The 24182-nt window shown below is 41.8% G+C and overlaps 1 protein-coding gene across 4 annotated transcripts in view; it reads left to right on the plus strand.

The window, feature by feature from the left end:
* Positions 1-23656, plus strand: part of PAK3 (p21 (RAC1) activated kinase 3) — an 88048-nt gene extending 64392 nt beyond the window's left edge. For 3 of the 4 annotated variants that reach the window (XM_065901082.1, XM_065901083.1, XM_065901084.1), the window contains 6 exons: positions 305-417; positions 2189-2306; positions 3722-3821; positions 4327-4523; positions 19553-19690; positions 23051-23140. In XM_065901082.1, coding sequence (XP_065757154.1) covers positions 305-417; positions 2189-2306; positions 3722-3821; positions 4327-4523; positions 19553-19690; positions 23051-23140 — 756 coding nt within the window. Of the gene's footprint in view, positions 1-304; positions 418-2188; positions 2307-3721; positions 3822-4326; positions 4524-19552; positions 19691-23050 lie in introns of all 4 variants that reach the window. The other variant, XM_065901081.1, reaches the window with a different exon arrangement.
* The last annotated feature ends 526 nt before the right edge of the window (positions 23657-24182 follow it).

Consider the following 24182-nt stretch of genomic DNA (forward strand, 5'->3'; position numbering starts at 1 on the left):
AACATTCAATTCTGACTTCTACTTTCCTTTATTCATATTGATCAGAATTCCTCTTCGATGGCATCTGTGCCTGAAAAAATGGGTAGCGCTGAGTTGACATATGTTTACCTCACTGGTGTCCAAAGTGTCTGAAGTGAATGACGAATGCATGATTGACCAAAGGAAAGAAGCATGGGTTTGTGGCATCGAGGGAGAGCTTAGTAAAATAAAGAATCTGTATGCCTGACACTGTTTCCAAAAAATACGGATGTTTGTGTTTAGTCGGATGATGCTAATTCATTCTTGCATTTTAATCACTATTCAGGTGGCCATAAAGCAGATGAACCTTCAGCAGCAACCCAAAAAGGAATTAATTATTAACGAAATTCTGGTCATGAGGGAAAATAAGAACCCCAATATTGTTAATTATTTAGATAGGTAAGTGTTTTCTCTCATCATGTACTTGTTTGCTTTATGGGATATCATTTTCTTGGCCAATTATTTTTATTTAGGATCTATTCATGTAGCATCCATTCTACAAATAGTTCTCAAATGCTACAGAATATTGAGTATCAGATCTGTTGCTAAACTTGCACCCAGTTATCTGTGTCCACGCATTAAACATTTGAAGACACATTTTATGGTCTTGCTTCTAAACATGAGCAGTTTGTGTAATTTCCTTCTGAGGATTGTGACCCCCTGTTGCCAGGAAGTAGGCTCTTGCGTATAGGAGAGAGCTGTGGTGTTTTAAACGTTTCATCAAGTGTTTGTTTGGAGTCAGTGCAGTCTCTGGCTATCTAAGTAAAGGAGGCAGACTACAATGGCCCTGCTTTCATGGGTGTTTCGTGATGAATTGACAGTGAGGTCTAGGGAATTGAGACTTTAATCTCAAACCTTTTTCCTAGACCGGGTAATTAATGTCTCTTTCATCAGTGGTATTAGCAGTGGGTTATTAATAGGCATTTAAAGACAGCAGTAACTCTTCAGTTGTGGTTTAACATCTGTCTCATTCAGTTTCAATAAGTGTTTGTTTAGCACCACTGTGCTGTGTACCCTGAGGGGATACAAAGGAAACAAGACCAGGTCTACAACCTCAGTGAGTTTAAGATCTTGCTTTCTGTGTTTTGTGCCAAGTAGACCAGTGGTACAGAAGGAGGCAAAAGGGGGGCAAAACGAAGGAGGGTCAGGTTTTATAGTCGAAATCAGGGTTTCATAAAGTGTCATTTAGGGACCATCTGCAGCAGAGTGACTTCACTCTACTTTTGTAATTTTGTAAAAACTGCATTTCTAAAAAATGCAGATTTCTAGGCTGTTCTCCATCACTAATGAGATATTTCATTTTTATGAAATGAGAATTTTAATGAGAAATTTCCTTTTGAACAAACTTCCCAGGTGAGTCTTACGGGCACTGCAGTTTGAGCACCACTGAACAGAAAGGCTTGCTTCATACTGGTGTTAAGCTGGGGGCAGGGTAGAATTGTCGGGGTCATTCCATTCACTGTAATTTCTCTCTCTTGCTGAGCAGGGGAAGAGAGAGACCTGATCATACTGCTAAAGTGCCTTCAGATGATCCCAGGGGTTTGAATTTGCCCACATTGCTCTGGTGACCTGCCTCTCCATATTTGATCACTTGGGCTGTGTCCCTCAAGAACTACTTAAAGATAATGGGCATGTCATAACTGACTTCTATCAGAACAGAGACCTCAGCCCAGTAAATCCATTGCCAACATGAGTCTCTTTGATTCTCTTTGATTCAGCCACTACCTGAAAAGATTTCTGTAATTAATTGAGTAGAATCAAAAATAACGCTGAGATCTGAATAAATTATCCTGTAGAACTGTATGCCATCGGTCAGTTCAGTCCAAGAAATCAACACTGTGGCTTGAGTTATCCAAAAGGGCTATTCACTGATTCTGTTCACTGAAACTAGCTTTTTACAATGGAAGGATTGACAGTAGTCAGTCACCAGAGGCCTCCTTGCTCTTTTCCTTCCTTCCATGGTGCACTTTTATCTGATGATCCTTCGATTTCCATGCATATTCTCTTCTAATGTTAAGGACGTGTCTCATACGCATTATTGATATCTTCCTCTTGTTATGTAATATGCCCGAATGCAGAGGCTAACTGCACGTTCCCTTCTTAATGGAAATATAGAAGGGTCTCCACTTCCTTAGGCCTGAGTCAACGTCTTTTTCTTCTCTCGTTGTAGCTACTTAGTGGGTGATGAACTATGGGTAGTCATGGAATACTTGGCTGGTGGCTCTTTGACTGATGTGGTCACAGAGACCTGTATGGATGAAGGACAGATAGCAGCCGTCTGCAGAGAGGTAAGAAAATAGAGCATTTCTCTGGTTGATGAGAACACCGAGATTGACAGTTTTTTATCTTTGATTATTCAGAATGTTTGTAACATCAAAGTAGCAATAGTACATCTTTTGTACTAAAAAACAATTGAAGATCCTAACTCCAATTTAAATCCTAACCCTCCCTCCCCAGCCCCTTTGTTTATTTTAGTTGCTTTGCTGTGGATCTTTTTGAGTTCTATTATGCCATTCATGAGGTGCCATGTCTAAGCCTGCATGCTGGAGTCTTGGTGAATGTGGAAAACAGTAATGTTGGCATGGAACTTCTTTCTGACTGGGGGGAATTTTTACATGACAGTTATTCTGCCTTGTATGTGCTATGTAATCCATGTATAATATAGAGCACATTATAATCCAATCATTTTCTAGAAGGCAGTTTAAACAAGGTCCTCCCTCAGTCCAGAAAGTAGTTGCTTTCATAGTACAATCTTCACCTCCCTCGGAGCCCTCCAGTGAGTCTGAGTGTCTGCCTCTTTTCCAATAACAGTGGCATATCCCTAGTTTCAAGCTAAATGAAGGATATTTTATTATATTAATTTTTTCAATATTAAAAAAAAAACATTCCTCATTGGAGTCTCATCTTGGGTGTTACCCTCTACCCCGTTCGTTGAGGTTTTCTGTAGACACGGAGGAACTCTGACCCACTGAAACTTGAAAATCAATGATAGTAAAACAAAACCAAATACTTCCAGCTGGTCTTTTGTTGTTTTTTTATTTTAAATTGTTCACTTAAATTTCCCCCTTCCCAGTATGCACACATATCCACCAAACACATATATTTCCTATTCATGCAATTAATCAAACTTAAAATATTCAGGGGATTCTTCAACCTTTAGCCTGTGGTTTCCGTCTTTTAGTATTACAATGCAAAGCCATTTCCAAACAAGTACCTATAGTTACTTCAGAGCCTAGAAGTGGTTCCCAAACCTGGCGGTTGGTCCATCAGAAATAGCTTGGGGCACTTGTTTTAAATGCAGATTCCAGGGTTCCACTCCAGACCTACTACGTGAAATCACACCACAGATGCAGACGCTTACTGTATCTGTAAACGACCAAGCTGAATCCATATCCTCCAGATAAGTAAGTCAAAGTACGATTGTAGTAATTGGCTCATGTGGCTGTATTAATGATTTAGTGCTACTTATCACACCATCACTCTTCATGTCCAAGTCTGATTCGGGAGCTTTCACATGTATAACGCTAAGTTGCATCACTGATGTAAATGGTAACATGATTTCAAAATGGCATTGAAAACCTTTAGTAATTTATTTCACCCAACAACATAAAATTATACCCTTGCCCAAAATTTATCTAGAAACGAAGCACATCTAAACAAATTTTTGTGATATAATTAGAACTTTTTTTTCCTGATTCAATAGTGCCTCCAAGCTTTGGATTTCTTGCACTCAAACCAAGTGATCCACAGAGACATAAAGAGTGACAATATTCTCCTTGGGATGGATGGCTCTGTTAAATTGAGTAGGTATTATGGTTCAGATGGCATTTGAGCGAGTGTCAGGGGATTTCTACTCTTTTACTGTCTATCTTGAGAAGTAAAGGGCTATTGAAAGTGATGGGTTTGAAGGCATTTACAGCCCAGTTTGAGGTAAAGAATTTTTCTAATGTTGTGTTCCTGTAGATCGTGACCAGATTTAGGGGGTTCGATAGTTCAGAATTTCTAATGGCTCCCATCTGCTGGATGACAAATAGCTAATTAGAAAACTAAAGGATTCCGTAAGTTAGAGGGAACAGTGTGGGGAGGGAACCAGATTGAGGTCTAGTAAAAATGACATCACATCAGTCGGTTATTTCAGACCCGTTTAAAATCTGGACCAGCTGAGAGGTCAGGTAACAGAAGGATATGAGCCAGGCAGTTGTAAAAGCTCAGAGTCTAACTAAAGGAAAGTATGGCCATATCTGAAAGTGACCTCTTGTAAAGGAAAAATAATCTGAGCTGATTTTAACTGACTTTTCTTCTCTGCAGCTGATTTTGGGTTCTGTGCCCAGATCACCCCTGAGCAAAGTAAACGAAGCACTATGGTGGGAACTCCCTATTGGATGGCACCTGAGGTGGTGACTCGAAAAGCTTATGGTCCAAAAGTTGATATCTGGTCTCTGGGGATTATGGCGATTGAAATGGTAGAAGGTGAACCCCCTTACCTTAATGAAAATCCACTCAGGGTAAGTCGAAAGAAAACTCAAGTACTTCATCCCCAGGAAAGGGAAAAAGCCAAGTGTCGTTTCTTGTCTCCACTAAAAGTGGCCAGAATGGGGTCTTTCATGGGACAAGTGACCTAGAAGCTTCAAGTTATAATTTTCAAAATCACTATGAGTTATTTCCTGTTTCTCTTAAGATGTCTGAACAGTTATTTCAAATGCTTCGATATCGCTATTTCTAATGCCAGGGGTCTTTAAAATTCTTTAGTATAGCTTTCTGCTGTTAAAAAAAATGTAGCTTTTTTTTTTAAAGCAAGATGGGGGAAGAAAACAGTATTTTTATCACACGCCATGGTTAAATGCTCTATCTAGGAAACACTTACTTTATAATTACTTTAACAAAGTAAATAAACACATTTCCAGAACAGCTATAATTTTTTAAATTCGATTTCGTTTCATTATCAGTAATGATTTATTGAGTGACAGCAGCATGGTGGGTAGTGAATGGAACACAAGATAGACCAGCCTGGTGACATCACAAACTTTATTAGACTGTCCAGTAGAAAATGAATGGAAATCTTTTGTGTTGGGTAACTCAGTTTGCTACTGCAGAATCAGAGGTTGCTCAGTACAGAAGCGAGCCAGTAGCTGTCTCGTTGAATAAAGCCTAAAGGTGAGCCAGAAGCTATGTTCTATACCCAATATATAAAGGGCATCACGGTATTGAGAAAAGGCAATATGCACTGATTCAAATTCTGATCTCAAAACCCGTGCAGAGTGCCAGTGCCAAAGGCATCCTGCATACTGTTCGCTTCATTACCACTAAGCGTCTAAAATTGAATTTTACCCTTAGTATATACAAAAACCATTAGTAAATGGTTAAGTGTTTACACGTTAAGCTTATAAGATCCATATTCAAGCCAAATATATGTGGCTTTCTGTACATGTAAAGAAACCTACTACTGTCCTAGTCCCGGCACTGATTAGAAAATAACAGATAGGAGTGAATGCCCTAATGAATGCTATGGGCTATTGCTCTGGTCTCATGAAACAATCTGGAGGTACGATGCAGCTGAGTGGAAAAAGAAGGGGCATTTTCCCACCATTTGTGGGTCAGCCCTCCGTGAATTGAATCAAGCCCACCCCTGACCCATGGACCAGCGCATCAGGGTAATTACATGGGCTTGTCCTTATTGTTTAACCACCTTTGCCCGTTAAGAAGTAGCAGTGAAAGAACACATCAGGTCTCTCGTTTCCATGGATTTCCTCCTCTAAGTCTTTGGAGTTTGGAGGCACTAAACGGATTATGGCTATTTTGCTTTCTGCCTTCTAATGAGTAATTTACAACCTGCAAAATTTAAGGATTAAATCAATGGCTCTGTAAAGCAAGTGGTCTCAGTAATGCATTTATTACCTTCTTCGTTCCCCAATTACAGTTGATCGCTCTTCAGCTAGGCTGTTAATCGTTAGGAAAAAGGAAACAAGTTTTAATCTTTATGGGCATCTTCTAGCCTAGGATTAGAGCTAATAACTAACAGCTTGTCTCTTAGGATCCACAGCCTTGTATCTAAATAAGTACTTGTAGATTGACAAGCCACCAGGTTCAGGAAGCCTACATTAAGGCTGTAACACAAAGATTCGTCAGAAAGACCACCCGGTTGAGTTCCACTGACAAAGATTCAGTCTCCACGTGTGATCAACCTCCAATGACTCAGTCACCAAGTCTGTATGGTGCCGGCCCTCTATCTGTCTGCCAGGCGCCACAAGGACCTTTTAAGTTTTGATTTTAGATATGTTGTCCTCACGTTCTCTTAAATAAAAGCCAGTGTTCCCGACTGTGTGCCCTGATTTGGAATTTGAAAAATGTAGTCACTGAAACCCTGGAGAGATTGGACAGAAAAAGATATACCGTGACCCTGTTGGAAGCCTGTGTTTTCTTGGATCCCGGTGACCAGGCCATGTGTGGGGAAATTGAAAATCGCAGAACTTTGGCAGAGGTATAAAAGAGAACTGGCTTAGCCCTTCTTTCTTTAAAATCCTTCCAAGACCACCACTCATCCACCTCTTTGGGCTTTGAGGAGGAGAAAAAGGAAGGAAGTGGAAGGGGAGACAGAGCGGTAGAGTGAAGGCTAGCATGTTGATATGAAAAGCATTTGGCCCACAGAGTCAGGCAAAACTGGGTGGGTCTCGGCTCCACAACCTGCCATCTCTGTGACCTTCAGCAAGTCATTCAAAACCTTTAGAAGCCTGTTTCCTGTGTGTAAAATGGGGACAATATCTCTCCTGCAGAGTTAGTATGAAAACTAAATGAAATAATGCATGTAAACACCTAGCACAGTGTGTAGCTCATTGTAAGGAGAGTGGGGGAGGGGATTTATATATCAATAGAAAAGTGAGAAAGGATCCTTCGAATACTTTTTACCCATTCATGAAGGGAGATCGGATTCCCCACTTCCCCCAAGAACTTCCCTTCCACACTGACTATGCTCACATCCCTTCGAGCAGTGGAGAGTCCTCCACAGTTTAGTATAAATGACCATGAACAGGTAACACTGAGCAGCAGAGGTTAAAGGTGAAATCTGGGGCTGTACATTCGAAGGCTGTTTGCATTTCACTGTGGCTTTTTTTGTGTCTTTGTTGCGTCCATTGGGACTGAGCAAACCCTCTTGAAATATCGCCTGTTAACATACCACTGATGCAAGGAATTAGCGACTCCCCCCCTCCCCCCAGTTATAAAGCGGTTGGGATTTTTTTTAATGTAAATTGTTCTGTACTAATTGACCTAATTTGCTCATGAAATGCCTTTTTAAGGTCAGAGAGTTATTAACTGTGCCGATGTTATGAGGTTGATACCCTTCCAGAGACAGAGACGAGACAAGTTCCTCACTGCCTGAAGTCTTTGCACTCAACGTAATTGGCCTTGGATGCCTTGTTCTGTGACCCACGGACATTTTTAGCGAAGCCTCCAATAATAAAGTGCCTTGTTCTTTTTGTTTGCCAGAGTGACTGGAGTTAAAATCGAACCTTCCCTGTGGATATGCAAATCAAACGTTGGTACACTGCTCATCTCCCCAACTTTTGTGTTAGTTTGAAGTTATCTTTTTATAAACCTGTGATTATAATGACCTGATTCTAAATAAGGAGGCACAATCATTTCCATAAAACAAATCTTTGGTTTGTTGTTCTTGTTTTTATTCCTCAGCCCTTTTTCTGTGTAATTTTCCAGACCTTTATCCTAGTTGAGATGAACTTTAAGTGTTCTCTTTCTACCCTTGCTTTAAGCATCTGTGAAACCGTATCAAACACCGGATCTTTGGAAGACAGTTATCGGTATCAGGAAGAGATTATCTGAAGGCGTAAAATAGTACGTAGGGTAGTATGTGAACCGCCTATCCTGTACTAGTGGTTCTCCTCCTTGGTTGCACATTGGACTCATCTGTGGAGCTTCAAGAACAAATGACGTCAAGTTCCCACACCAAGGCCTAGAGCAAATACAAAGCTCTGTGGCAAGCCCTTTGTAGAACCCTGTCTATATTGAAAAACAGTTCTTCATCAGCGCTCTTTGAGCATGGTTGCTCAACCAGAAAAGAGCATGCTGTCATTCTGCCCACCTTTCTCCTTTCCATCTAAGAAAAGTATCATGGGTCACTTTGTTGAAATCCTGACACACCCTGGCATTCTTTGATTTACCATTCCAGCAACGCTGTCAAAAAAGAAACGACGTTAGTTCAGTATATACCTCTATAACATGCCCATTTTCTTTTTCAATTTTGCTTCTCCTGCAAATGGAGTCCATCATTACAATGTGCTAGCTGTTGGGTACATAACACATATTGGTGATAATAAAGCCTTCGGTCTGGCTGCTCATGATTAGGAGTGCATAAACTCTATGGCCAGAGAGAAGGGAGGGCAGACCTGTTGTCTACATTAAGAGGCTCCCTACTCCCCCTATCCCCACACTTGAAGCACTACACACGTTAGTTTCTTCTTCTTTTTTATTATAGAACCGGGGAAATTCTGGTTAGCTTGTATGTCTAGAGAAGAGAGTTAAGCAGAAGAAGAGAACCTCTAGCAACTAAAAAGCAGCAGCTAAGGGCCAAAGTGCTGGAACCTGTGTTGTGGATTGGAATGTCTGGGTTTGATGGCGGGTGCTCATTTGGAATTAAAGTCAGACATAAACTTCCTGAGCGCCAGAGAAGCAAGCATACTTTGCTAGCACTCAGTCAATATTGTTTTGAATGTATTTCAGGAAGAGCTGGGAGCATTCCCTTCTTTTTCCGTAAGCCACTATGGAACAGCAAGGTTTATTGATGGTTTGTTGACACTTCTACTTTGAGGGCAAACCTATGCCTAAAAGGAGGGGTGAGTTGGGATAACTGCAACTAAAATAATTATAGAACAGTAACAGGGTTTCTTTTTAATCAGAAAAAATATTGCCTGTCAAAAGATAGACAGCTCTTAAGAATCATTGGTTGTCAGGAATTTAGCATAGGAAAATGGGACCTAGCCATAGGAAAGCTGCAAGTCTCATTTAGATTGTACTTCAGAAGCAGACAGTTCAAACTGGTGAGTAATGACCCAGAAGACAGCCAAAGGAGAAATTGATTCCACAGCAAACGAAAATCTGAGGCTCTGACCAGGCAAAGAGGAGGCAAAGAAAGATGACAAATGTGGTGACCGGGGACCTGCTGTTGGCCATGACTGATATTCCCTTATCCTACTGTTTATTATCTTATCATTCCTCAGTGTCCTTAAAGCAAGGCCTGGGAATATATTAGCCAAGGATGCATATGCCCATTGCCCTAATAGGTACCAGACCTATAACTAAGTAGTTAAGTCCGTTGAAATCAAAGCTCATTCTAAATGGACAGATCACAGAGTGTGATGATGGACATTTGGCCCCTGAAATGCCCACTCAAATGCCCACTCACATGTTTATCCTATGGCTTTTTAAATCTGTGTTTTTGCCAGTGAAAAATGACTTCACCAAGAAAAGTAGGGTTAGCTCGATAATTAAGATAGTTTCTGACCTTTGTCATCATTTTGAAATATACCTTTTCCAACCTGGTTGCGACATCACTTTAGAAGACCCTTTGCATTCTGATAAAAGGATACTCCGAGGTGTCTTGTATAAGCCTCTCAGCAGAGAAAGTTAACTTGATTAAGGCAGTCTTAGCTCTGTGGCTGCAAGAGCCAACGTTCTAACAGTATCACCAAAAACAGGCTGACCTTTTTGCTGTAGCTTTCTTCCTCTCTCCCTCCTTCCCTGCCTCCCTTCCTCCCTTCCTTCCTTCGTCCCTCTCAACCTCTCTTCCTCCCGCTTTCTTCCTTCCTTCCTTTCTTTTTCTTTTCTTTTCTTTCCTCTCCTCCTTCCTCCTTCCTTCTTTTTTGTTTTTTTCTTTTTTTATAGATTTCTTTCATTATTTATTTTTTGGCTGCGTCGGGTCTTCGTTGCTGAGTGCAAGCTTTCTCTAGTTGCAGCAAGCGGGGGCTACTCTTTTTTTTTCATATTAAACTTTTTATTAAAACTGAGTCTTTACAATATATTTAAAATGACATGTTCCACAGGCTACTCTTCATCGCGGTGTGTGGGCTTCTCACTGCGGTGGCTTCTCTTGTTGCAGAGCACGGGCTCTAGGCGTGTGGGCTTCAGTAGTTGCAGCACACGGGCTCAGTAGTTGCGGCACATGGGCTCAGTAGTTGTGGCTCGCGGGCTCTAGAGCACAGGCTCAGTAGTTGCGGCACACGGGCTTAGTTGCTCCATGGCATGTGGGATCTTCCTGGACCAGGACTTGAACCCGTGTCCTCTGCATTGGCAGGCGGATTCTTAACCACTGCGCCACCAGGGAAGTCCCCTTCCTTCTTTCTTAAAGCATTGCCCCACTACTTAGATGGCAAAATCCATCAGCACTTTTCATCTCTGTGTGGCCAGTGAATGTGACGGGACCAGACAAGGAACTATCTAGTGTCTCAGCCAACGGTATGCATCATGTGAGTCAAAGAGTGAATTCTATTCCCAGGTCTGCCCGTCAGGAGCCCCCTGACCTTGTATAGATTACTTCTTGCTGGGCCTCCATTTCCTTATCATTTCAAACAAGTGGAATTCGACAAGATTATTGGTTACCAATGGACTCTACGAATTCCACGGGCTCCTAGAATTCCATGGAGATCCTTGGGGCCCAGGGGGGAGGTCACGTGGCTCTTGAGTCCACCAAAATAGTTCCTCTTTAACTTGTGTTCTGTATCGAGCTTCCACATGAAATTTAGTTAAATAAAAGGGGAAACTCCTGCGTCTCTTACTCTGATTCTGTATTCTTAGGCTGTAGATAGGCTACAGCCTTCCCTGAGTGCCAGAAGGGCCAGGGTTTGAGTACGCGTTGTCTGTAGGAGTGCTTCCAGAGTTGGGACCTTCAGAAAGCTGCTTGGATACATCTCTGTCATCATCTCGTGACTAAGTCTGTATTCCATAGAGTGGAAAAGTCCCCCTTTCCCTACCAAGAAAGACACTTGATCATGATACAAAGCATGCTGCATGTGGGACTAGGCAAGCCCACTCTGACAGGAATCTTGGGGAGAAGCCAGGGAAGAGCAAAAGAGTGATAAAGCTGTTGCAGGGACCCATGATCCACACTCTGTGGTATATTGGGAAGAATAGCGTGTTATGGTATACAGAGCTGTTCAGCTGATGAACTGCATATAAAACAGAAGTTGAAACCAATTTATGTGAGCAGTAATGTATGTTTCACAGATCATATCACAGTCCAGCTGGATTCTGATCCTAATATGGTAATTTGGAAAAGGTCCAGAGAATCAGGGACTTAGCCCCTTCCTGCTCCAATATTCTGAAGTGGGATAGGAACAAACGTATTACGGTAAACGGTATCTTGGAACTAGAAACTAGGTGTGGGTTGAAGAGAAAATGGGAGGTGAGGAGGTCAACATACCAAATATAGATGATGTTTTGAGAAGTTTTATGTGAGAAGGACCGGAGAAATGGGGCAGTAGCAGAATGGATCCTAGGATCGGGTCCCCTTGACCTTCCTGATTCGTTGAGCCTTTATCTTCATTTCTCTTCCTCTTCACTCCACTGACCACCTTCTCTCCCCATGATACTTTGGCCCCAGTCCTTGTCCTGTATTTTCCTGCTCCCTCTGCTTCTTACAGCTTTTCTTTCCCTCTACCTCCTGCTCCATTTTGCTTTCCTGCTTTTCCATCTCTCTGCCCACCCCTCCCCCACTTCCAAACCCACTGTGGTTCTCAACCGTGGGTGTCGCTTGGGCTGCCCAGGGTGGCTTCCTGAGCACACGTAGCCTGCTCCACGTTTCCTGATAAGCGCTATTAATCCTGAGAGACTAGAATGAGCATGTACATTATCAGACTCATCTGGTCTTTATTTTCTGGCAGTGGCCAGTTTTTTTTTTGTTTTTTTAAAAATAAATTTATTTATTTTTTGGTCGTGTTGGGTCTGCTTTGCTGTGCGCGGGCTTTCTCTAGTTGCGGCCAGCAGGGGCTGCTCTTCTTTGCGGTGCGCGGGCTTCTCATTGTGTGGCTCCTCTTGTTGCAGAACACGGGCTCTAGGCGCATGAGCTTCAGTAGTTGTAGCACGTGGGCTCAGTAGTTGTAGCTCGCGGGCTTCAGTAGTTGTGTCTCGCGGGCTCTAGAGCACAGGCTCAGTAGTTGTGGCACGTGGGCTCAGTAGTTGTGGCTCGCAGGCTCTAGAGCACCAGCTCAGTAATTGTGGCACACAGGCTTAGTTGCTCCGCGGCATGTGGGATCTTCCCGGGCCAGGGCTTGAACCCATGTCCCCTGCATTGGCAGGCAGATTCTTAACCACTGCACCACCAGGGAAGCACAGTGGCCAGTTTCTTATGCTTGAAAGGAGCAGTCTAAAGCTAAGCCAAGACCTAATCAGTCAGAGGTACCTAATTACCTTTACCATCAAGCTATAAGGGAATAGGTCTGTAATAGGCTCAGCAACAGCAGCGGAGCCCCCTACCCCTGTGAAGAATTTGGTGACAGATGAGAGCTACTATGCAAGACAAGTAGGGAACTAAGTTAGACCACAGTGCTTATTCAGTTATCACACTGAACCGTTGGGTTGAGTAAGTCAAAATAGGGACTACAATCGTAGCTATAATATAGCAATTTCCTTTTTTGTAGATTTGGCCCCATTTACTCTCTTCTTAGAAAGAAATGTCAGGGCTTTTCATGAAATCCATAAACACATCAGAGGCAGTAATACACTCTGGCCTTTAACCTCTGAAATCCCAGGTCATGAGTAAACTAAGTCCTAAGGTGTCAAGTCACTCATTGCCAAATCTCTCCCGTAAAACACTCAAAGGTAGTTGAAAATTCCAAAATAAGAAAGGAACCAGGACAGCAGTAGGTTACAGGCAACAACCAGAGGACACACTGCTTATGAACTCCCAACATATATACAGACACCGGTGAATACAATATGAAGCCTAACTGGGCACCTGCCTTTTGTTCCCCATTTCGAAGTAAGTGGGAAAACAGTTGACATCCAGGGGGTCCGTTTCCTCTGGTAGAGGTAGAGGTAGAGTTGTGTATGCTCAGTGTGCCTCATCTCTTGAAGAGACCTTGTCTGCCTCTGCTTACGAGAATTACTACCTCAGAGGCTGGGAACACTGTGAGGTGATGCCGTGCAGTGGTCAGGAGTGTGGACTCTGGGCTCACAGTACTTGGATTCAGATATTGACTCCCTCATTGCTAGTTGTGTGATGTTGGGCAAATTATTATATTAACCCTACCTCCCTCAGTTTCTTCATTTGTCAATTGGGGATCATAATCAAGTATAACTCAGGGGGTCGTTGTACGAATCAAGTGAGCTAATAGTAATCATTCAATAAATGCTAGCTAATAATATTTCCCATGAAAACCGTATTTATACAGATTAAGATATAGACGGATAGCCCTTTGTCTCATAGTTACATTGTTTGTTTTTTAATTTATTTATTTTTATTTTTGGCTGCGCGCAGGCTTTCTCTAGTTGCGGCGAGCGGGGGCTACTCTTCGTTGTGGTGCGCGGCCTTCTCACTGCCGTGGCTTCTCTTGTTGCGGAGCACGGGCTCTAGGCGCGTGGGCTTCAGTAGTTGTGGCTTCCGGGCTCTAGAGCGCAGACTCAGTAGCCGTGGTGCACGGCCTTATCCGCGGCATGTGGGATCTTCCCAGACCAGGGCTCAAACCCGTGTACCCTGCATTGGCAGGCGGATGCTTAACCACTGCGCCACCAGGGAAGCCCCAACATTGTTTGTTAAATAGATTTTTGAGGGCCAGGCTGAGAGCCTGTTCACCATGTATAACACGATTTCCATGGGAAAATGTGTTTTGAGTCCCAAATATTCAACTTAGAAAGAAATGTTCACGCCACACCCTCTCCTCTTTGTAAAGGGAGTCTTTATAACAGTGCTGGGACCTCTCAGGGTTACTAACACATTTCCGTTTACGTCTCCTGGTTTGTCTTCTAATGTCTTAACCTAAACTTTATAAACTGTTAAAATGAACTGAAGTCACAAACTGAAGTTTTTTAATTAAATGGTTAGTCCAGTTGCAAAACCACCTTAATGAAAATTTATTGGGTACATATGGATTGTTTTGGGACTTCTTTGGAGAAATGTGGTAACTTCGAAGATGACCACTTTGATCTTTTTTAACCGAGGAAATTGACAATAAGGTAAATTGAATTATTCCTCCAACTGGGTAAAGTCATTTTCTCTGAGTACTAAGGTGAATTTAGTTGCACATCAGGGGCCGCAGAAAACTGCGAAGTTTGTGTGTTATTGCCAAGTGATATAGAGTTATTAAAAATTCCGGAACACCAGAAACTTCTAGGTAATGTGTGTATCACAAAGAAGAAAGACACCATTTTCTGGCCAAAGGTTGTCTGTCTAACATTATAAATAAGGTCACAGGGCCTGTGTTGCCTCACCTTAAGAAATAAACAGACCTTGTTTAATGATGTAGCTGAAGAAAAATCAAGAGCTCCTTCTCTGTTCACGATCAGTCAGAGAAGACTAAGTTGCTATGTTTCAAGTTCCAGAGAGAACGTATTGTCTCCGCTTCCTCTCTGGGTTTGCCCACAGCAGTTTACCATGTTGTGGACCTCTTTCTCCAGCTTTCCCTCTCTTTGATGTCATCTCCTTACCTACATTGCTCATGGAGCTTTCTTCCTTCTCCCACACTGAGGAGTTGGGTAGTCAGAAGTTCCCACATTCCAAGCCTGTTCAACTCAGAAAGGGTGTTTTTGTCATTCTCTGTATATCTTCTTATATGTTTACTAGTTCACTTTAGGTTCTCAGCTTTAATACTTTGTAGAGTCTGTCATATTCCCAGCTCAATTCGATTTATTTATACATTTTGGCTGTCATTTCATTTAGCAACAAAAACATTTATTGAGCACCTATTTTGAGCCAGTTGCCATAAAATCCAGAGATGATTGTGATACAATTCCTACCTTTACAGTCTAGGAAGACAGACCAGTGAACAAGTAACAAGTATTCACCCTACAATGTGAAAACAGACATATAAACAAAGGGCTGTAGTAGCTTAAAGTAGCTTAAAGGAGGGAAGGACTAACTCTCTCTGCACGGTGACCACCATCCCAGTTTGCTTGGCACTGAGGGACATAGGACCTTCAGTAGTAAAACCCAGTCTCCATCTGGGAGCAATGGAGAAGACTTTAAAAAGGAGGTGCCATTTGAAGTAGAAATTTTAAGGCAAGTAGAAGTTTACTAGGCAGTTAAGGGAGCAGCATTTCAGGCAGATATAAAAGAGCATTTCTTACTATGGGAATGATGAACTAATTGGCATGAATAGTATGTGAGCTTTGGCCAGTGTGTGTACGTATGGGGAGTTGGGGGAAGCAGGGCTCTAGGGTGAGAAGAGAACAGATGAGGACTAGAAAGGGAGGCGGGACCAAATCATGGAGAACCTTCTATGCCATGCAAAGGAATCTTTACTACGTATGCCATGCAAAGGAATCTTTACTACGTATGCCATGCAAAGGAATCTTTACTACGTATGCCATGCAAAGGAATCTTTACTACGTCCTGTGTTTTCAAACAACTATAGTGATCCCTTGGTTCAAATTAAACCTTGCTGGAAGCGTGCATAAATAAAGAAAAAAGAAGTATTTCTCCGATTGAAACACATATGGGTGGGTGCAGGGTCCTAGAATCCCTACATCCATCTCCCTCTCCCACCTCTTTTCCCACTTAGCTGCTCTTGAGGGGAATTTTGGAGAGTCCAGTTTGAAAACCACATCTGTGGACCATAGGGAGCCACCAGAAATTGTGTTAGAGCAGAAAAATGGATGCCGTGATGAGATTAAAGATGAGATAGGTTGTTAAGGAAGATGGACTGAGGAATAAAAAGGCTTGAGTAAGAAAAAACCCATTGGGAGGCTATCGTAACAGTCTGAGGGAAGCCCAACCTTTAGCAGAGACAGTGGGAGTAGAGGAAAGTGCATGGGTATGAATGACATTTCTAAAGGTTGCATGAACAGAAGCTACTAGACTGACTAGAGTGAAGGCTGGGGGAGGGGAAGGTTTCCAGCTGAGGAAGGAGGAGAAGTCAGGTATGAATCTGGGTTTCTTACTCAAGGAGCAACCAACTGTAAAGGAAATCTCTAGTCTAATTTCTTTTTTTATTGAGGTATAGTTGATGTACGATATTATGTAAGTTTCAGTTGTACAACATAGTGATTCACAGTTTTTAACGTTTATACTCCATTTATAGTTATTATAAAGGGTTGGCTATAGTCCCCGTGCTGTACAATATAGCCTTGTTGCTTATTTACTTTATACATAGTAGTCTGTACCTCTTAACTCCCTACCCCTATCTTGCTCCTTCCCCTTCCCTCTCCCTACTGGTAGCCACTAGTATGTTCTCTGTGTCTGTGAGTCTGTTTCTGTTTTGTTATATACATTCATTTGTTTTATTTTTGAGATTCCACATGTAAGTGATATCGTATGGTATCTTTCTTTTTCTGATTTGCTGGGTATTATGCTAAGTGAAATAAGTCTAGTCTAATTTCTCAGCCAGCCCATTTTCTTTGAGTTTTCACTAACTCAGATAAAACCACAATGTGATAAACTCGTGCCTATACTGATTTTCCTTGATCTTTCTTCAGCTAAGACTTGACTTTGCTAGGAAAATGCTTTTTGCTGTGATTGTTGTGTTGCCTACAACTGTTTTTGTCTCTCATTAGCAGGGCAGTCAGTAGCAATTTTCTTTTTTTCAAAGATAGGACCCAGCTTACACACAAGTTCATTTTTAAGTTAGCTATTTGGAACTCAGAGTGCATTTTCCCATAGAAACGGCATTATGCATAGTGAGTACATTCCCAGGCCAGTCCACAAAGGCCAGTTTAGCCATAATATAACTAAAAGTGTGGATCTTTGCAATAGAAATTAGTTGGAAATAATACTGTTGCAATTAAAACGAAAACAATAGTTGGAAAAGAAATCGTCTGGGTTTTTGTTTCCCTTAAGGGGTAGTACTTGATGAAAAGCAGGTTTAATCCTAGGAGGACAAAGAGAAATAGATGAAGATTGTTGTGTAAATTGGATGGTACAGCTTTTTAGATTTTATTTTTTAAAGAATTTTGGAGGGTTTTTGAGAATAATAAAAGCAGTCGCGTTGATTGTAGAAAATTTGGAAAATTGAAAAATATGTTTTAAAAAATTAAGTCACTAATAATCCTACCACCCAGAGAGAACCACTGTTAACATGTTGGGGTGTTTCCTGTCAACCTTTTTCTTAGTACGTGGATTGAAGAGAGGTGAGAAGGACTTGGGTAGAGATGTATATGTACTTGTGAGGGGCGAGATTATATGGAGTAGAATGTATTGAGCTAAGAATGGTGAAAAGAAAAAGAGAGAAAATGAAACAGTATGGCATGAGCACAGACTTAGGGAGAGTGGAAAGGGAAAAAAGAGATGTGTTTGTTTAGGACCGGGTTTGGCTATAGGGCAGAAAAAAGCCAGCAAAGGACGCAGAGTTTGGCAGAATTGTGGCCAGCTGAAATAAGAGAGTTTTAGGAGGAGTTAGCAAATGTAATTTGCAGTAACCAATTTTCTTTTAATGCAGGAACAAAGATGGTTTGTGAGGACAGGTGCCTCAAGCATCAATCATTAAGCCCATTGCTTAATTGGGTGGAGTAAACCAGTTCTCAAAGTGTGGTCCTGAAACCAGCAGCTTCAGTATCACCTGGGAACTTGTTAGAATGCAAATTCTCAGGCCCCTCTGCAGATTTACTGATTCAGAAACCCTGGGGGGGTGACCCAGGAAATCTGTGTTTTAACAAGCCCTCTAGGTGATCCTGGTGCCTGCTATAAGTTGACAGCCACTGGATTAAATGGTCCTTTCTAACACTTTCTAAAGTACATCTCTGGAGGTTTCTGGAAAGGAGGAGAGATGTCCTCACCAGCTGATGAAAACTGGCCTGGGAAAGGAGTTTGATAGAAATATTTATTTATTTATTTTAACTTTTTTTTTTTTTTTTTTTTTTTGCGGTACGCGGGCCTCTCACTGTCGTGGCCTCTCCCATTGCGGAGCACAGGCTCCGGACGCGCAGGCTCAGCAGCCATGGCTCACGGGCCCAGCCGCTCCGCAGCACGTGGGATCTTCCCGGACCGGGGCACGAACCCGTGTCCCCTGCATCGGCAGGCAGACTCTCAACCACTGCGCCACCAGGGAAGCCCTGAAAGAAATATTTTTGATAATAATATTAGGAGCCACGGTGGAAAAGGGGGCTGATAATTTGCTGCGAAGTTCAAGCAAGTTCAAGAGGGAGCGTGTCTTCATGATAGTTAGGAGTCTGGTCGCATAGGCAGGCATAACCCTGGTGGTAATACCTGCAGGAAAACTCCTATTTAGCCATCAAGACCCTGTTCAAATGCCAAGCTCCCCTGTGAAGCTTCCTCTGACCTCTGGTGTAAATTGTTTCATCCTTACATTGACTTGGCACTTTCTGTGTTTCTCTATTAGCTCTTGTCTTACTGTATGGTAGCTATCTATAAGTCTCTCTGTTTCACTAAATTGTGTCATCTTTGAAAGTAGGCCATTCTGTTATTCATCTTTGGATCTCCAGTGTTTAATATGGTACCTGATACATACTCAGTGCTCTAGAATAGTTTGCTTAGAGGAGGCATGAGGAATGGCCAGCGTTTTATGGCTGCGGAGCCTTTGAAATACGGGTTTACTTTTGTGAATTAACCATGGTTCTGGGTCCAACCCTCGGCCTGGAAGGCCAGGGCCCTTGATTCTGTCAGCACACCATGAGCTGATATCTCTCAGTGGTAGCCTTCCACAGCAAAGACCTCAGAGATATATTAGCAACTAATTATTTTACAGTAGGATACAGGATTATTAATGTCAACTTTTCTTATATTTTCTCTTATTATAGGTAGACTTTCACGGGGAACCTAATTAAAATCTATAGGGATACATCTGCCACAGGATAAAAGTACTTGAGTCCTTGGGCCCCAAGGGTTACTTCTCATCCAGGCACTGCCATCTTCTGATTCTCTGTACTTCTCTGATTGCAAAACGTAGTCTGTTCATCCCTGGTCCGCTCACAAATATTCTCCAATCAAGATAAACAGTCAGTAAATTACAATCACCTTGGCAGCTGTGCCTTCCAGAGGTTATACTTAGGTCAACATGATTGGATGTGTGTGTTTCCTCAACTATTTAGTCACAGATTCCTTGGTTTCATTTCCTAGGTGGTTAATCACACATTCATTATATATGGATTTTTTTCTGGCTTAACTCTCATAGGACAGCCTTATAACCTTATTTCCAAGCTTTTGGGGGTGGGGCACCTCACTGTCACCTCCGTTACTGCCAAGAGTAACCATTTCTAAATGTTACAGAAACTTTGCAGTATATGTCAGTGTCATTCTCTAAAATGGAATTTTTAAGACCCAGGATATAAACCAGAAGAAACTGGATTTGTGTCTTGTATGCCAACTCGTGATCCTAATATGTATATGCTGAATAGATTTTTCTAATGTTTTTTTTTTCCATAGGCATTATATCTGATAGCCACTAATGGAACCCCAGAGCTCCAGAATCCTGAGAGACTGTCTGCTGTATTCCGTGACTTTTTAAATCGCTGTCTTGAGATGGATGTGGATAGGCGAGGATCTGCCAAGGAGCTTTTACAGGTGACAATGAAACAGGACAGTTACAAAGAGAGAGTCATTATATTGAGCTTTTCCATGTCAATGTGTGACAGTAAGAGAGCGCTATCAAAAGAGGTCTAGTTCGAGTTAGGCTCTAACCATTTGATCTGAGACCACAGGCACATAAGTATAGGCATGCATCTGATACGTGATTGATTGGCATGTTGCCTTTCTTCTGAGAACTTGGGAGTTCAATCTGTAACTCTCTTTTATTCTTCCTGGAGTCTTATTTTGCAAGGGAAATAACAATGTGAACCTCTGGTGTTGCTGTTTCGTTCTAAACTTTACTTGTGCCCCTGGATGTTGTACGCAGGTGCTCTTGGCCGGAGGTAATTGTCTACATAACTATGCAATTATTTCCATGGCATCTGCTACTCTAATGCTTTACTGGTCAAAGCCCCTTTGCTTGTGATGCCAAATGGCAGGCACCTGCTTGCCTGGGTGAGTACCATCCAGTGGTGAGTGCCTCTGTAACCATTTGTCCTTTTCATGGCTCTCAGGGATTAGTATACATGATGGTAATTAGTACCTACTTTATACCAAATTCTTTACAAACGTTATCTCACTTAATTCTTACAACTCTCTAGGATAGGTGTTATTATCCCCGTTGCAGATGTAGAAATTAGAACTCACACAGCTATTGAGTGGCAGAACGTGGATTTGAGCCCTGAATTGTCTGATTTTCTTCCACACAAACCAATTTAGAGGGAAAAAATGCATTTATATTGATAAAGCAATGCGCGCCCAGGATTACACATATAGCTTCACTGCTGGGGACTGACTGTTCCTTGGGGAACAAGATAAAGATCTGTAATTGCCAAGAAAAGTGATTACTTGTCCTCCCTGACTTCGAACACATAATCCAGTTAAACAGAAGGCATAACTCTCGGTCATGCAGAGTGTTATTAACTATAGAGTCAGTCTGTTTTAGGCCAAACAACAAACAGTTCCTGTTGCTTCTGAACTCCCTCCAGAGACAGCCACACCCACGCGAAAACATCCCATCCCAACCCAAATCATATCTGGGATAAACCAATTTGGAGGAATTGGGGAAGCTACCCCTTGTCTTCTCTGCTACCTGTGAGCGTTTCACAGGCTGTCATGGGGCCCGAAAATGTCAGATCTGAAATAGCCCTTTATTAATCCTCCCATTAATACAGCCTCAAATTATAGATGAAAAACTGGAACTTTTGAATGCTTCTTTTCCAAATCTTTTCACCCCTCCCACCACCTGACATACACATCCTGGTACACACTCCTATCATGTCTTCTTCCAAGGATGAGTGAAGATACAGGTTCTCTGAAGGTAGCTATACAGTTATGTAGGTAATTGAATCAATTATCTAGTTAATTCCTTCCCCAACAATACTTTTATCTGAAGCAGTCAGATTTCTGATGCAAAATGATATTTTGAGAAAACTGAAGACATTGTTTGTTGCATCTTCTCGTTTTACACATATAGGCTATAATCTGTATATCACCTTAAGTCCATATAACTCCATTCTCTGACTCTAGCCCGTTTTAGAGGTTAGAAAGGAGAGAGATACATGGCATTCACACCACTGGAAGGCTTGAGAAAAGACAGAAGTAAGTGGATTTTTATGGAGCAACTTCTATTTGCAGGGCTTAAGTGCAGTGGGTGATACAAATCTGTTAAAGGCATGATTCCTACTCTTCAGAAGTTCACCGTCTCCTTAGGAACATGAAAAAAATGCAAGATTGTTTAGCGACTCAGTCAACCTGAGGCCGTTTAAACAGTAAATGTCACGGTTGATTAGAGACGTACTTCTATGGGCTATGGCATTCAGAAAATGTCTGCAAAAAGGAAAGAGTTCGGCTGGGCCTTGAAAGACAGATCAGTTTTAGATAGTTTGAGGGGAAAGGGGGAAGGAATTTCAGATGGAAGGATTATCGCATGACCAAAGGCATGTAGGCAGGGTTCAAGGGAACAGAAGCTAGACGGTGTAGCTGAAGTAAAGAGTTCCAGTAAGGAAAGCCGCAGGAGACAGGACGTAGAGAGCCTTGAACACCAGGCTAAAGGGTAGGGGCTGTAGGCAGTGGGGAAACACTGAAGATATCTGAGGGACACACCTGATGAAAGCTTTGTTCAGGAAGATGAATCTTGTGGTATGCAAGAAGAATTAGCAATAGAAAAAAATGGAGGCAGGAAGATAGGGGGGTTATTGTTATAATTTAGGATTAAGTTGATTAGGCCTAGGGAAAGCAAGAGATAATTGTAAAAGGCATTGAAAAGGAAGCACAAGGTAACTGATTGCATGTAGAACATAAGGGAGAGGAACACAAAAGTGACCTACCTCAGAATATCAAACCAGTGGTAGAGTTCAGCAAAAGCAGAAGTGATAGAGGATAATACTACAGTGGCTAACACTGATTGGCTTCAATGTAGCTTACGAGGAACTGTCACTTACCTCATTTAACCATTGTGATAAGCAAAGGAGAGGATTGAACCTAGGTGCTCTGACTCCAAAGCCCCTGTAGCTTACATCACACAAGAGTGCCCTGTTTGGTAGATTTGAACGTACATTTTTAAATGTTGAGTTCAAGGTGGCAGAAGACATTCAAAAGGAAATATCCAGCAGGCAATTGGAGAAATAGGACCAGAATTCAGGAAAGACATCAGGTGACACAGTGGACATTTGGGAGTCATCTCCATAAAGCTTGATGAGAGGTTGGAACCATGAAAAGGAATGAGCTCTCCAAGGAAGTAAATTAGAAAAAGAAGATGATGAGAGTCAAGTTCTGGGAGGTGGGAAGAGGAAGTGAAATCAGGGAGGAAGATAGAGAGGGAGGGAGTAGTCAGTGAGCATGTGTGTGGAAGAGAATCGAGACAGTAGAATGTCACAGGCCCCCAAAGAGAACATCTCAAAGAAGAAAGGGATATTCACTTGTTTGAAGCACTGCAGAGGGGCCAAAAAAGAAATGGTGGAGACACACTATTGGGTTTAGCAGTTAGCGGGCCATTGATGTCAGGGTCAAGGTCTTGAGTGGTCAACAGAATACACTTTTTTAAGGATGAGGGCTGCCCCAGATAAATTCATCGATTTAAGAAAATCAGAAAGTTAGACTTGCAAACACAGCGAGATTTTACAAGACCCCTACTCTGAATTTCTAGCTCTGCCAGTCAGCTTCTAGAAGATTTCATGACACTGAAGACCAAAAACATCCGAAGGACAAAAGCTGGCACTATTTTTAAATGATGTTTAATTGGATCCACAAAATACATCTTAATGGAAAAAAAGACTCCTTGAAAGTGTAAAGTAATATACTTGTTGGAGGAAAGAATTCTAGTAATTCCTCTTTTTTTTTTTTTTCCTTTTGCAGCATCCATTTTTAAAATTAGCCAAGCCTCTCTCCAGCCTGACTCCTCTGATTATCGCTGCAAAGGAAGCGATTAAGAACAGCAGCCGCTAGGACTGCAAGCCTTACCCCACACCATCTCCTTCATGAGTAAGACTAAAATAAAACTCCACTGCAGGAAAGATGGAAGAAAAGACAGTTGAATGGGGTGGGGATTCTTTAACTTTCAAATGAATAGGAACTTCTTATAAGCCTTTTTCCTACTCCCTCAGATTATGTAATTTATTTGTAAGCCTGAATCGCAGCCCAAACAGGGCAGCAATGTCGAAGTGGCCATAAAGTGGTCACTTCTACCGTGAAGCGAAAGAGCCAGTAGTGAATCCCCTCATTTTGTGCATTCACTTTGAAGAAAAAAGATTTCTCAAAGATGCACACTCCCTCTTCATAGTGTTGTGTTTGTTTTTAAGTTAGAGAGTAGTCCCTCTTGCATTCGAACCTCCTTCAAAACTCCTTACCCAATGTGATGTTTTTCACTTGCATTGTCATTAGATGTCCAGAAAAAAAAAAAGATGTCAAAACGTTTTTTTTAAAAAAAAAAAAAAAGTAAAAAACAAACAAACAAAAAAAAAACAAAAACAAAAAAAAAACAAAAAAAAATAACCCAGAGCAAGTACTGTGTGAACATGTGGAAGTCCATGCCCTAATAGAGTTGAAATTTTTTATTCTTCTTCTGTAGTGGTGGCTCGGTTTGTGTACCTGTTTTTCTGCATTTGTATTGGAAAAGGTTTCTTTTACGACATTTTCCAAAAGCAGAGAGGAATATGTGTGTTCAGGAAGGGCTTTTAAAAACTCTATGTCTAAAAGTTCAAATGGTGAAATCTTATCACATTTTCATGATGATGCTTTAGAGGTAGTTGATTTATCATTTGTATAAACCAGCTCGTTCATCTTCATGATACCTGAAAAAAGACACACCAAAACTATGGCACTCCAGTTGGGTGAGTCCAGGTCTGAAACCTAGGAAATCCTGATAGGAGAAACCATACTTAAACAAAGACGGGACTTTCTCCAAGAGCCCAAAGGGAGATAATATAAGCATGCAATACTGAAATCCTTGTTGGACAGTAAACAAAGATAACAATACCTAATTTAATCC

Source organism: Phocoena phocoena, chromosome X (genome assembly GCF_963924675.1).
Source record: "Phocoena phocoena chromosome X, mPhoPho1.1, whole genome shotgun sequence".
In the NCBI taxonomy this organism is placed as follows: Eukaryota; Metazoa; Chordata; class Mammalia; order Artiodactyla; family Phocoenidae; genus Phocoena; species Phocoena phocoena.